Genomic DNA, 14,142 nt, shown 5'->3' on the forward strand with positions numbered 1-14,142 from the left:
ACAGAAATTTTCCCATGAAAAATACCTACGTAGATATTTCTGATCAAAAAGATGATCAGAAAATTTTAGATGATTTAGAAAATTTTTATTTTCTAAAATAAAAAGAAATTGTATAGAAGCCTAAGAGGGGTTTGTACAAGTACACATACAGAAAATGACTGTGTATCTGTAGAGCCCAGCAGCCATGCAATACAGACACATCATCCTTGTACAGAAAGAATACACAGCCAAGTGGACAATAGGATGAAATACTGTCTTCTGTCTTTGAGCCAAGATAAGAAATACTACTTGGAGGTAATTACTGGCCAGCAGTAACCAGAGTGACAAGGTAAGAAGGTGATACCTCTTTCAGACTGGAGCTGGCTCACGCTTAGCTTCCTTTTCAGGAGGACAGAGGGAGCCTAGGTCTACCTGCATGAGGTCATGCGTGTACCACCAGGTTAGCTGGCTTCCAGAGTTGTTGATAAGGGTCTGTATGTATGTATTAGATACAGCTTCTCAAACAACTTTACAAAGTGCAATGACTAGGAGGGATTTGAAATACGCCTGAAGGAGAAGATTGTCCCTGTCGTGTAAAGAGGAGGAATAAATGAGGAGATCTTTCTTCTGTGGACTGTTGCTTCCCTTCTGTGAGGGCAATGGGAGCAGTGCCTTCCACTCAGCTGAAAGGAAACATTCTTCCAGGGAGCAAATGTAATGAGATTAGTTGGGGGATCATTACACTAACGAAAACAAATGGGAGAGAGTAAGTGATTGTTTAGTTCAAAATTAAGACATTACGGAAAAAAAAAAAAATAGTCAAGGCACCAAATGACAAAGTGAACCTATTCTTTAATTGCCTAAAGACTAGTGCCAGAAATCTGAGGAGTAAACAAGAACAGTTGAATTAATTCACAAATATAAATTTTTCTTCGTTATGCTACTGAAATCTAGTAGGAAGTTTCATGTGATTAGTGTGCTAATGTATAACATTATGAAGTCCTGAAAGACAGATGGACAAGGTGGGCAAAAGGGGAAGAAGAGTGGCACTGTGTCAAAACTGAATTAGGTATTTTGGAAAAAATTAAAACTTGGAAGAAATTGATCTTGATTTCTTGTGGGACAGCATGCTAATGACTGGAGCACAAAATGAGATAGGAGTCAATGTTTGTTGTAGACCACCAAATCACAGTGGAGTAGAGGATGATTGGCTCCTCTACTGCTTATCTGTAATGGGTAAGGGAAAATGTGAGATATAATAGGGGAATTCAACCTGAGTGATGTATGTTTTAAGTCTTGGATTACCCATGCTGCAGTATCTTGAACATACATATAGAACAGATGGAAAGAAAAGGGAACATTGATTTCAGTGAAGAATTGGAAACTACAATATTCAGGAAAAATTACCTGGGGAGCAAGTGTACACAAGAGGACAAAATGGCATGTGGAAAAGTGCTTTATAATGTGTTGCTGGGAGCTACACCCAATCCATGCACTGAGCAGTACCTTGAGAGAGAGAGAGAGAATATTGCTGGAAGCTGTTAACAGAGGAAATTCAAGGAGAAATTCAGTATAGACAAGGATATGATATGTTTGTTTTGTCCCTTAACCATCGTTTGATGACATATAAAGGACTAGTGTTCAGAAAAAAGTATATGCCAGCTATAAATTCAGAAGAGCTGTAATGCTGTTGGAATAGGCATACGAAAATGTCTCTATCAACCTGTATGCTAGGAAGGTGAACACACAGACATCAAAAATGTGTCTAATATTTCTAATCTGAAGATTAATTAACACCATTTTTATGAATTTACAATGGCTCCACTAAATTATTTTTGTGGTAAGAAGAAGAAAATAGAAACGTTTCAACTTCTTTTAAATGCTTCAGATATGTCTTTTGAAATGGCTCTTGTTTCTCATTTACTTTCTCATTTATACATTATGGAGTCAAGCTGTTCAGGCTGGATATCAGGAAGAGGTTCTTCACCGAGAGCGTGGTCAGGCGCTGGAACAGGCTCCCCAGGGATGTAGTCACGGCACCAAGCCTGCTGGAGTTTAAGAAGCATTTGGACTGTGCTCTTAGTCATGTGGTTTGAATTTTTGGGTAGACCTGCGTGGTGCCAGGAGTTGAACTCAATGATCCTTGTGGGTCCCTTCCAGCTTGGGATATTTTATGATTCTGTGACTTCACATTTATTTTTAGGAAACTAATATGTGAGGATATCTTGCAATGAAAACCCCCAAATCTTTTGGATTTGACAGAAGTTTCTAGAATCACTTCAGTATAATAAATAAATAAATAGAAAGGTTATCACCCTTTCAGTCCTACTGCTCTTCCCATGAACCAGAGAGGCCAGTTCTCTCTATTTAGGAAGTGAGATCTGAGGACATGTTTCAGGTATAAAACAAAATATCAGAAGTGTCTCTTTTCATTAAAAAGTAAAAAGTAAATAATAAAGTCACTACACTTTGGTAAAAACAGAATGCTAGGGGTGAAGCAGGTGGTGTTGTGCATAAAAGCAATAGTTGGCTCTTGAACCTGTCCAGACCTTGTAAAAGCTGGCCACCAGCTCTGCCTCATGCTCAGTTCCTTCTCTACTCCCAGCGCTGTGCAGCGTGCCAATATTTGCAAGTCTAGGGAATGCAGCTACTAATTTACAAGCTTATTTGGAAGACATTACCAATTCAAGGAGTTGTATTCTCCTGTTGAAGAATGTAATGCCTGCTGTGGTCAATGGGTATTACCTTCAGCACACAATGTAAAATTAGAAACTCAGGTTATGACATGCCAGCTTATATCTCATGGAAATGAATGCGCTCTGTACAATTCAAGGAAGAATGGAAAAGTTTGGGTGCAAAGTGAAAAGACAGGAAGAAAAATGTGTGATAGATTTTCCAACAACTTCCCAGCTGCATTTATCTCACAGCTGGTAGAAATAGGTAAAGGCTTCATTGACTATAAAGTATTTTTTGTCCTATACTTCTGAATTGAATATTTCCAATTGAAAACAGGAGAGATTTTACATTATCAAGAAAGTTTTTTTAACAGAACAATAGGGGTAGCTAATGCCCTGAAAGATTCTGCCTTTGAAGAGCTGTCCTTTCCAGGGTTTTGTAAAGATAGCAGGGCTCAGTCAAACTTTAGGTTTTGTTTCACATGGCAAAAATAGCTAAAATATAAAATGCCTTTGCCTCTTTGTTAATAAAAACTACTCCCCTTACACCCACTCTCCATTAAATGCCCCTTTCACAAAGCAAACATAGGATGGACCATGATCTAAACTGTTGCAGCAGAACTCCACACTTAATGTATGTGGAAATGGAAATTGCAGATGCACAGCATAATTGATGTGACTGTTCTAACAAGCTAAAGGCTAAACTGCAGCCAACTCCCAGTCCTTTGTGTTGTTTTTTCAAAGGCCAATAATTCACTGAATGTGGGCAGAATTTTTGTGAGAAAAAAAAAAAAAAACTGTCCTCAAATAACCTGCCCTATTATTTCTTCACTTCTCTTTTTCCAGCACAATTAAGATGCCTGTTTTGCTAGTTCCTCAGCAAAGCAGTCGCAGTTAACATCTTTTTCATGTTTCTCAAAATTATCTGAAAAAAATCTGGCTAAAACTCTCTATACAGCAATTCAGCTCACTGCTGACCTCTAGCAGAGGCTATATCAGTTTAAATGATGGAAATTTGACAGAGTTGTTGGCAACTGAGATACGTTCGTAGAGTGAGAGCTGTTGACAGTAAGCGTTGGTGACAAATTGAATTTCTTATATTGTAGAATGTAAAGAATCTGGTCTTTGCATTTTCACTGACAGCTATGTTTTTCACAAATAGACCTCACAGGTCACGATCCTCCTAGTTTCATCCCTGTAGGAAGGGCCATAGAGCCTTCTGGCCCAAGCCTCTCTCTTCATGTACGGAGTAGCTACAGTAGACTCCCACTCTGGCTCTTAACTCACCCCCAGAACGTTATCTAATGGCGTTTTCAAATTTGGGACATAAAATAATGGTCTTTTATGGCTATTCTATGTGTGTATAGTTGTTTTAAAAGTCACTATTTTTGTCATTCAGACCCAAGGGAAAACAAGGGACAGAAAACAAACGGTTAACCACAATGTCAGGTCATGTAGAGCTACTCAGATTAGGTTTATAGTTGACACAATAGAACTAATTTAATTACAGATCCACTCTGAGTTTTTTTCAGTGTTGTGGGCTCTATGCTGTCAAATTATTTGCTTTAGTAATAGCAACAACGGTAATAATAACAATAATAATAAATGCTTTTTGAGCTGTTTAACAAATGAATTGTTTTGTTGTTGTTAATATTCTGCATTCCCAGTGATGTTGTTGAATTGATATTGAATCAGAGAGAGATCTTATCTTGCAAATGTCCTTCCTGGATGGCTAATGACAAAAATTGCATCGCTTTTCAACAAGATGGCTGCCACCAGACCTGACCTCAGAAATGCTAACTGTGCTTAAAACTTCTCCATGAAACAGTTCACCATTTTTTTGCTGTCAATAAGGACTTTTATCTGATACACTTTCCAAGCTCGGGACTACGTAGATGAGTAGTTTTTTCCTTGAAACAAGCAATTGACAAATCCATGAAAACAAGGTGTCTAGAGAAATAGTCTATGCATTTTGAATTATTTCACTTTAACCCAGAATTACAGAATACCAGTTTAATCCAGAATTACAGGTCTCACCAGGTTGTGAACCTCCATTTTCCTGTTTTGGCCATTTTTGACTCATGGTTTTATAAATCCTGTCTATAATCCTGTATGACCAGTTTTTCTTTAACCCATTAAACTTAAGGCTAATGGGCAGGAATGACTTCAAAGTTATTAGAAATCTGCACTGGCGTTGTATAGGTTAACATTTTATCTCCTAAGGTGGCTTTTTCTGATATTTAGGTCTGTCATAATTATACGTTACAATGTTTGCTTTGCCTAGACAATGCATTATTTTTCTTGCCTGCTGGTAATCAGCTTGAAGCACTTGGAAGGAAATGGAAATAAACAAAAATTGATAAAATAAGTTGCAGGCTAAGCCTGTCATCTGAAGTAGGCCAGCATTAAACTAGCCTAGGATTAATGAAGGAGAGCTGCATTATATGAGAGTGGGAGGACTAAAAGTAATTGCTTTCACTGCCACTTCTAAGGTAAATCAGCTATTTCAGAAAGTTCCCAATAAGATTGCTTTTTGCTAGTTTAGTTTATTCTGGAAAATATATTTTCATCCCTGCACATGCAGTCTAAAAATTTTAAAGGCAGTTGAGATTTTTAAATGCTTTTTAGTACACATCAAAAGTGTTGACTGAATTATACTGGGAGCTGTAGTCACAAATACATGATCTATAGGTAGTGCCATTTGTGCTCCATTATACGCTTCTGTGTATTGCAAGGGTATTGGGAGAGCCAAGTCTAAAGAATAATACAGCCTCTGTATTCATCTGAGGCCTGTCTCGTAGCATTGCAAAGCAACTCCAGGACCATTGAGTATTGCCTTTAGTTTCCATTTGTTTCATGAACGGAGCTCAGTATTTTTACGAGTTGCTTGGCAGACTACGATAGTAGTCTTTTTGGTGTTACTGCAGCCAGCTTGTAAACTCCCATGGATTAATTTTACTGTGGGAATGAGGTGTAGGATGGGTTTTACTCTGGTCACCAACTGGTGTTTACATGACACCAGCTTGCACCCTTTGCCATTACAGGTTGAGCTTTACTGGTTTAGTAAGAAAGACAGGAGGGAGAGACCGGGTACTTGTCTTGGCCCCCTCCTCCCTCGCACTGTGTGTGTACGTACGTACCTGTCCTGTGCGAAGCCACCTGTAACTAATACATGCTGCGATCCATAAAAGCGTGCACATACATGAAATCCATATTGGGAATGTTTCCACAAAGCAGGGCCCTGGGAGGTTTACACGCACGCTACTTTACCGTTAAGAATGGCAACTGTTGGTTTTGTAGCTCTTTTTCCCTGTAACACTAACGGAAAACCAAAGGTTACTTCTCTCCTCAATGACTCAGTGCTCTTCTGAGCTGAGAAACCAAGTAAATTTGGACTGGGAAAAACAACACAAACAACAACAACAAAACTCTAGAGAGTTTTATCCCTAGAAACAAAACTGGGGGAAAGGAATGAAGACATTTCATAAGGTGAGCTGTCAGGGTGAGGGAAGTGTTTTAGCAAACAGTACAATAGAACAAGACTGTATGGCATTAATTCTCCTACTAGATGCCAAAGAAATGATTCTATGGCAGTAAAATATCTCCTTTGGTTTTTGTTTCTTTCTTTCCTTCACTAGGATAGGTGGAGTAGCCTGTCTGTTGTGTTTAGAAATCATACACCCCTGCAGCTGCCATATCAGTCCTTTAGCAATGTTTTAAGAAGCATCAGTGCAAAGATTTTTGAGTCAGGTTGAGCCAGGGACACTGAATTATTTTGGTCTGTGTTTCTTGTATTTGCATGCAAGCTTTGTCCTCAAGTTCCATGTATTGGCTGCTGGTACACAAGATGTAAGTATGCATTCGGAACAAGACTTCTTCATGAACACCTAGGTGAACTAAACACACTGGGATGATCATCACTTACGGTTATTTAAAATCTGTTGTTAACACGAGTGTTAATAAAGAAGAGACAGCAGTGAATGGTGGGAACAACCCTACTGATGTATGGGAAAACTCCACTGTATGAATAGTAGGGGAATGCTGTTGCTGAGGGATCTGTCATGGATTTCATGATCACTTGTTGAACAGCATCATCAGTTGAATCTCGAGTTTACCCAGAAGACAGCTGCTTGACTTTCAGTGGTCCTCTCTTTTCTGACATTTCATTTCAATAAAAAATGTGGGAACTTAAAGTTTTACTCATTAAGCTGAAAAATGAAAATGCACAGATGCCCAGGAGATCATTGGCTTCCTTCTATCACTCTACTCATTTCAACCTAATACAAAATTATCTGCAGGGATTGGCACCTGAAAGTTAAAAGGACAAACAGCCTGTTCCAATAAATTGATATAGATGTCTTTTCATTGATTAAAATTCATTTTCAGATGAAATATTCCAAAGACATTGCAAAAACTGTTGTAAAGTGGAAATGTCCTATTAAAAATCATTTAAAATCTATGCAATAGAGAAAACCAAATCTTCAGATGTTGAAGTTAATGTTCATCCTTGGAAGTCCATATACTGGAATAATATCTCCTGATCTGATTGGAAGATTCTTGTTTTGGATAATTACATTGCATCTTGGAAATAGGAAGAAATTTCTGACTGCAGAGGTCTAACATATATTTTTGTCTTTCAGTACTGGAATTCTTAAAAGGCAAAAATTTGAATACTTATGCACTGAAAATATAAATGACTGGAGTCAGTTACTATTTCACATGTAGCACAACTCCACATGACTGAGGTAGAAAAAAAGCTTCAGCTTTGGTTTTTGTATGATGATGCAGAATCCCCAGTACTTTAGATAGGTAGGGCAAACACTGAACAAAACCAGTAAGGCAGTCCCTCATATTCAAGCACTGATTAAATGTCTAGACAGTTCGTGTTCACAACTAAAAATTATTTGTACTTAGAATAGGAGTAATTATAATTTGTCTTCCCATTTACTAGGGAAACATGAAGTTTTAACATAAGTGAAGATCCAGTATGAAATACTTATACGTGATTAAATCTGTAACAAGCTGCTTTGCTTATGGAAATTCCAGCTATCATATTATCATAAGATTTTGCATCTGAGAAAGCTCCATCAAAATAATGACCACTCTTCAAAGTGCTGAGTACAGGGGAAGAGGGAAAGGGTGAACATCGTTAGTAGTTGACTCTGGTTGTTTGCTGGATTCACCTATCCTTCCTAGTTGCTTGTAGCTGTGACAACACTTGTACTACAGACACAATGGGTATTTATAAAAGAATGCATTTTCTTTCATCTAAAAAAATGTGGGTTTGTATATTTTTAGCTGAAGGGTTATTTCAAAGACTCCATGTTTGGGGGACAGACAGCTATTTGCATAAAATATAATGCTTTTCATGGCTTGCTAAAAGGGTCTCTGTTCATGAGAGCAGTAGTGAGCAGCTCAGATCCTGTGAGCCACTAAAGTGCTGGTAGATTTAATTGCTGCTAATGTTTTGTTTTCATGGCATTTAAATTCTGAAGAAAAGTAGCTATGGGAATACAAAATTATTTTGCACTCTTCTTTGGCACATGTTTTTTTTTCGTGTCCTGGTGGACTTGTAGCAAGTGGTACACGTAGGTATGGCTCTCATGAGCATCTGCTTGGCTACAGAACTGTGAAAAATAATTGTGTTTTGATGTGTTTTTTTAACTTCATATTCTCAAGAATGTAAGAAAAGCTTAATTAACATTTGTAGATTAGATCTCTAAGGAAAGAACATTGTAAGAATTTCCTTCTTCTCTTTTTGTTCTGAGAGCTCAAAGTCTATTGCCATTACTGGACATCACAGGTGGATGAAGTGCAGTTAAAGAGACAACAGCAAAAGAGATTAAATACAGTAATGATGGCTGACTGTGCATGTCCTTCAGTACTTTATATTGCACAGAAAGCGTGGGTCCAAAATCCTGCTCATTTTATGAAAACAAATACCCTGCCAACCTTGGGGTACAGTTCTCCGGTGCGAGGCTTGAATAATGGAGATCTGGGCTTTCTTCTGCCAAATTAAAACTCTTGCTTTTTCTTCTTCCCCACAGGAGGAGAAGTCCCATATACAACCCTGGCAACACGACTGATGATGGGGGCTTGGTGGCTTTTTGCTTTGATTGTCATCTCCTCCTACACGGCAAACCTAGCAGCTTTCCTCACCATCACGCGCATTGAGAACTCTATCCAGTAAGTTGATGAACTGAGGCAAAGGAAGGTTGCACATACACATGGAAAGGTATGAATGTTCTAGTTAAATGTGAGAAAAGGAAGAAATAATTATCCTCCTCCTGAGTAGCAGTTTGGAAGCTATCAGAACAGTATTCCATAGGCAATAGACTTCCAGTCGCCCTGGAGACACTTGAACTTCAATATCAGAATTGTTGGCCTCTGGCAGCTGCTATTCTGTGACAAGTTTACATGCACACACACATATATATATATATGCATACATATTTTGCAAAAACCAATTGAGTTTGGATAACTGGTACATCAGTATTTGAAGCAGGAAAGTATAAATTGCTGGTGTGTGTTTTCAGGCTGTGCTTTCCTCTCAAATGCAACGCACATTACTTGTGCTCTGACACTTGGATCAGGAGGGCCCTGATCTCCCTGGGGAGATCAAAACCGAATTCATCTTTTCTTGCCAAGGCAAAGAAAAAAAAAAAAAAAAAAAAAAAAAAGTGATAATAACAAACAAAAAATACTGACCAGTTGTCTTCTCACCTTCCACTCCCTGGTGCTCTCTTATTTCATTAACAGATCAAATTAGTTGTTCTCTTTTTTTTTCTGTCTATACATTCTTTTGCTTCATGCCTCCCTAACATGAATGTCCTCGTCTTCTCCTGTCCATTTTATGGTGAACTATTCTTCTGGACGTTCCCATCCTTTTTTCCAGATCATTTCATCTCTCCACACCACAGAAACCTTTCTAGGTGTCCTACCTTCTCTCTCTGCCTTTTTTGCTTGTCTGCTCTCCTTCAGCAAGCAGCATGCTGAGTAGCTCTCACTCCTACTACTCCAATGACCTTCCTGCTACCTACCTAAATCCTTCCTCCTGGGTCAAAGCAGGAACTAGCAAATACATTGAAGCGTTAGCTAGCCAAGCTCTCCAAGGGGTAGCTGGCCATTTTTCAAAAGCAAGTTTTTAATCTTGAGGCTACATGTGCACAGAAGTACATGAGAGTGACAAACATAGCCTTTCCCATAAATCCTTCTTTGCAAAAAGGATAAAGTAGCTTTAAAGAAGAGAGACACATTCTGCTGTATTTCTTTCTCTAGGAAGATAAGACATTGACCTTCAAGTCAGGCTCAATACTGACCTGCTCTCACTCCAGTTGTTGATTCAGCTCCCTGTCTTCTGTGGTCTTGCTGCCTCTAGTTCAGCTGCTTTCCAAATCTCTTTGAAATGCCCCTGAGACAGTGGGCTCAGGGATGTAGACTGGGTAGGGGAAGCTCTGGGCTCCTATGAATTCACAGGGTTAGGTTCAAGCACCACTGCATACCAGCCAATCACTACAATCTCACTAAGGCACTTTTCCTGTATATGAGGGTTTTCTACATATTAAAACCAATCCATGCACATGGACAAATAAACATCTCCAAGTGTAACCAAGTTTTATTTGCAACTGCATGCCCAAGCTCAGACCCAAGAGTAGAAGCAGGCCCTCGCTTTGAGCACATGGTTGCCGGCTGACTCTCCCCATTAGGAGCAGCCTCTTGCACTTTCTCTTTCTTCCTGCTCCTTCATCAAAAAGGGAGGATTTGGTGTCCCATGGTCCAAATTTCTGTTGTCTTCAGCCCAGGCAGTACCATATTTGTTCCCAATCGGAAATGAAGTGTCTGTGATTGTTGTCCTTTCTTTCTGTGCTCTGCAAGACAGAGACATGTAAAACAGACTAAAGCACCTGAGATCATCGTTCCCCTGCCACAGCTGCATCACCAGTTAAACTGAGTTACTATTTCTTTTTGAGATCTGAGTTTCAGACTTTGAGATTCTGGAGTGCTGCAGGGGTATTTTGATGCCACCCAAATGTTTGACTCGGTAGTCCCAATTATAATCCCTTCACAATTTACAGGGAAGTAAAATGAAATTCTTCATTGATGTTTGTTGATGTTCATCCTGAGGTTTGGAGAGAGGATGATGTATCATTTTTAAGTTTAGGAAGTCCTACATTTGACTAAGGAGTTTGAACAAACAACATTCACATTTGTATATGCAAAATAAATAATGATGATATATTCAGTCATTCTCTTTATCCTTACAAATATGAAATATGCCTCTGCATCCTGCTTTGAAATTATGATTTTTCTGCTTTTGAAGTAGTCCAGAAAAATGTTCAAATTACTGCGACAACAATATCTTTTTTATCATATGTAAAAAAACATAAAATATACCCAAACTATAACTTAATACATCTTCAGCCTTTTCTTGTAGTTTATTATGATGTCACTAGAAAATCCCCAGTGGAATTCTGAAGTTATTATGTACATTTGGGAATACATCAGTCTTTGTGCTGTATTATTTATGGGCAAAGTCACTGAAAATGTTTTATTCAGTAGAAAATGTTGCAGCTGGAAAGCTTCTGAAATGAAAGAACAGAGACATTTATCAAAGTGCTTGTAGCTCAGAAATAGAGTAATTAGATGTGTTAAGTATCCATTAGGGAATGAAGTTATCCTAACTATGGCGAGAGCGTAAAACTTTAGTTTACAAAACTGCCAGAATTGGATCTCAAACCAGCACATAACAGGAAAGCTGTTTGTTTACCATGCTGAATTACTGCAAAGTGGCAAACATGAATAAGCAATAGAGAAAAAAAGCTGATGCTCTTTTTTTCTAACAGATCAAATTGTACCTTGGGGAGCTTTGAGGGCCAGAATGGAAATAAGTTTAAGTATTTAAAGAAAATAAACCAGATTCTGCTCATAGTACTATCTAGCCAGCTACTGAAAAGTCAGACAAATGAAAGAGATGGAAGTCAGTGGGTTTGCACAGATGTAACAAGTAGTTAATAGGTTTTCATTTCAGATTTCCAGCTAGCACCAGATCTGACAGTGTGTGGTCCTTCTGATATCTTTTATGAAAGATAGGAGGCTTCAAGCCGCCCGCAGAACGCTTCATTCCTATGGAACATTTCAGTAGTGACTGCATTTCAACTTATAGGTCTTGTAGCCAGCTTTTGTTCAGAACTCTTCCTTTTCTTGGCTGTTACAGTGCTTGGGCTGCTTTTCCTAGTCATGGTGTCCAGAAGCTTTTTTTAAGAAGAGCAGACAAAATGTTGTTAGGCAATACACTAGGAAGAATTAGTGAATTGTTCCCATTCCCTAGAGAGTCTTGAAGTAGATCTGTGCGTAACCTCATTTCAGATTGATGGAATTTTGTTCTCTGCTTCACTGATTAATTTGATTAAAATTTGATACAGTTTTAAAATGGACTGTTTCCAAGCAAATGGCGACTCTTAGTACCTGTGGGAGTATTAATAATAATATCAGCAGGCAGTGCCAGGAATAGAGGCATGCAAGTCATAAAGTACTATGTAGGGCATCTTTTATTCACATTTGATCCCCATTGCAGATGATATTTAAATCAAGACAATCAGCATTTCAAGTGCCAAAACATTGTGGCAGCAAAGCAAAGCATAATTTCTGTATTCCTTAGATCTTTACATCACTGTCTCAAATGCAACATGAATGAATGGTAATTAAGAGTATGTTCTCTTGGAAAATGCCAAATAAATTTGGGGGACTCAAGCTATTTCTTGTAGATGCTGATGCTATGAATTTCACCACTGAATGTCTATTGCCATTACTTTGTTTTATGATTCTGTTTGAATAGAATTAGAGTCCACTGGCAGAGAGACTGATTTTATTCAGACTGCACTGCTTTCCTTGGTAAAGTGAGGATGTCACCACCATCTCAAAGGCACTGATATTTTGCAGGGAAATCGGGGATCAGAGGGCAAGCCAAAGGATTTGTCATGAGAAAGACTTGTGTTAGGTGGCTTCAGGTTTAAATCTAACCCACTGCTAAAAATGTGGAAGCTTGATTAAGATTTGTGACTGCACATGTTACAGGAAAGAGTCTGTGTGTTTTGTAAAATAAGAAGTTCATGTTATGTCCTCCAAGATACAAGCAGTACCTCCTGTTTGATAAGTGAGACCTCTGCCTCCAAATAATGGCAGCATGGCAGTAAAGCATGCCTTTTGTCATGCTTCTTTTGCCTAGTCATTCTTTTCAGTGTTTTTTTCTAACCATGATTCACTTCAAGCTAAGATGTCCCCAAGGCTTTAAACAGCTTAATACTACTGCCTACATGCTTTCTGCAAGGAGGGTTACACAAGAATGCAGTAATTGGAGTAGATATTTTCTCACTCCAAAAAAACACAAAATGTTCCTTAACCTTTCCTTTTATGTGGTTCTCCCGGATCTTCAAACTAGCAAGCAGCATTATTAGTTTCTGACACAGTTGTCACTGCCAGCATTCAAATCTCTTGGCTTACTGTGCCCAGTTTCCTAATATCACCTCTGAATTAATGTTAGTTTCCTAGGGAAAAAAAAAAATGCATAGGAAATCTTTATCAGAATTAGTCATAAAGACTTAAGTATAAGCAATGAGATTTGTATTATCCTAGTAACTGCAGTGAGAAAAAAAATACAGAACATAAAGACCATGTATAATATTTTTCCCCGCAATGCTTCAAGAGGGATAACCAAAGAATAAGCTGAACTGTGGCTTGTGTATTGCACTGCATGGTCACTTCACTACACGGAGAATTTGTCTAGATGCAAGCTCAGTTAAAGGCATTTTATTTTATAGAATTTTTTTCAACTTTATGTGCTTTTTATTTGGTTTTAAACACTTCTATTACCTTACTGCTTCAAAATGAGAAATTCAAAGAGAGAGGTTTTATTTAAGTGTGGAATTATAATACCCATACTCATCTTAGAAGTACTTTGCTTTGCAGTTATTTCAACTGAGATCAGTAAAACTACTGCAAAATTAAATTTCCATCCTAAGTGAATAATGCTATCAGAATTGGGGCATTAGAGAATATCCCGTATAAATTCATCAACTTAACTAATACTTCTTCCTTATTCTGAGGTCTGGTCTGGCAGCTGTGTGCTGAGACTGGGGGACATGCTGAGGCTGGGGATTTATGTCTCCACTAAAGGTATTTGTCTGAACAGAGAATAAGTTGTTTAATCCAGGAATAAAGGTACGTTGAACAACGTGTAACCTGCAAACCAGGCTGGAGGCAAAGCAGTTACAAAAAATTCTTTCTTTTGGAAAGGAACCTCAGAACCTCACTTACTTAATGATTTTATTAGTTCTGTCAAGGTTTGTTGCCTTTTTTTTTTTTTTTTTTTTTTTTTTTGCCTTAGCTTGGCTGCTGCATTTTGTATGTCTTTCCAGAAGTCTGTAGAGATGCAAGTTATAAAAAGCAGTTTCTGAAGCAGGCCATATATATCATGCTACCATTTGGCATG

General features: G+C 38.2%; 1 protein-coding gene across 2 annotated transcripts in view; it reads left to right on the forward strand.

Annotated features, from left to right (window-relative positions):
• Positions 1-14,142, forward strand: part of GRID2 (glutamate ionotropic receptor delta type subunit 2) — a 783,779-nt gene that overhangs the window by 671,250 nt on the left and 98,387 nt on the right. For both annotated transcript variants that reach the window (XM_035325267.1, XM_035325268.1), the window contains one exon: positions 8,702-8,840. In XM_035325267.1, coding sequence (XP_035181158.1) covers positions 8,702-8,840 — 139 coding nt within the window. The remainder of the gene's footprint in view (positions 1-8,701; positions 8,841-14,142) is intronic.

Source organism: Oxyura jamaicensis, chromosome 4, assembly GCF_011077185.1.
Source record: "Oxyura jamaicensis isolate SHBP4307 breed ruddy duck chromosome 4, BPBGC_Ojam_1.0, whole genome shotgun sequence".
Lineage (NCBI taxonomy): Eukaryota > Metazoa > Chordata > Aves > Anseriformes > Anatidae > Oxyura > Oxyura jamaicensis.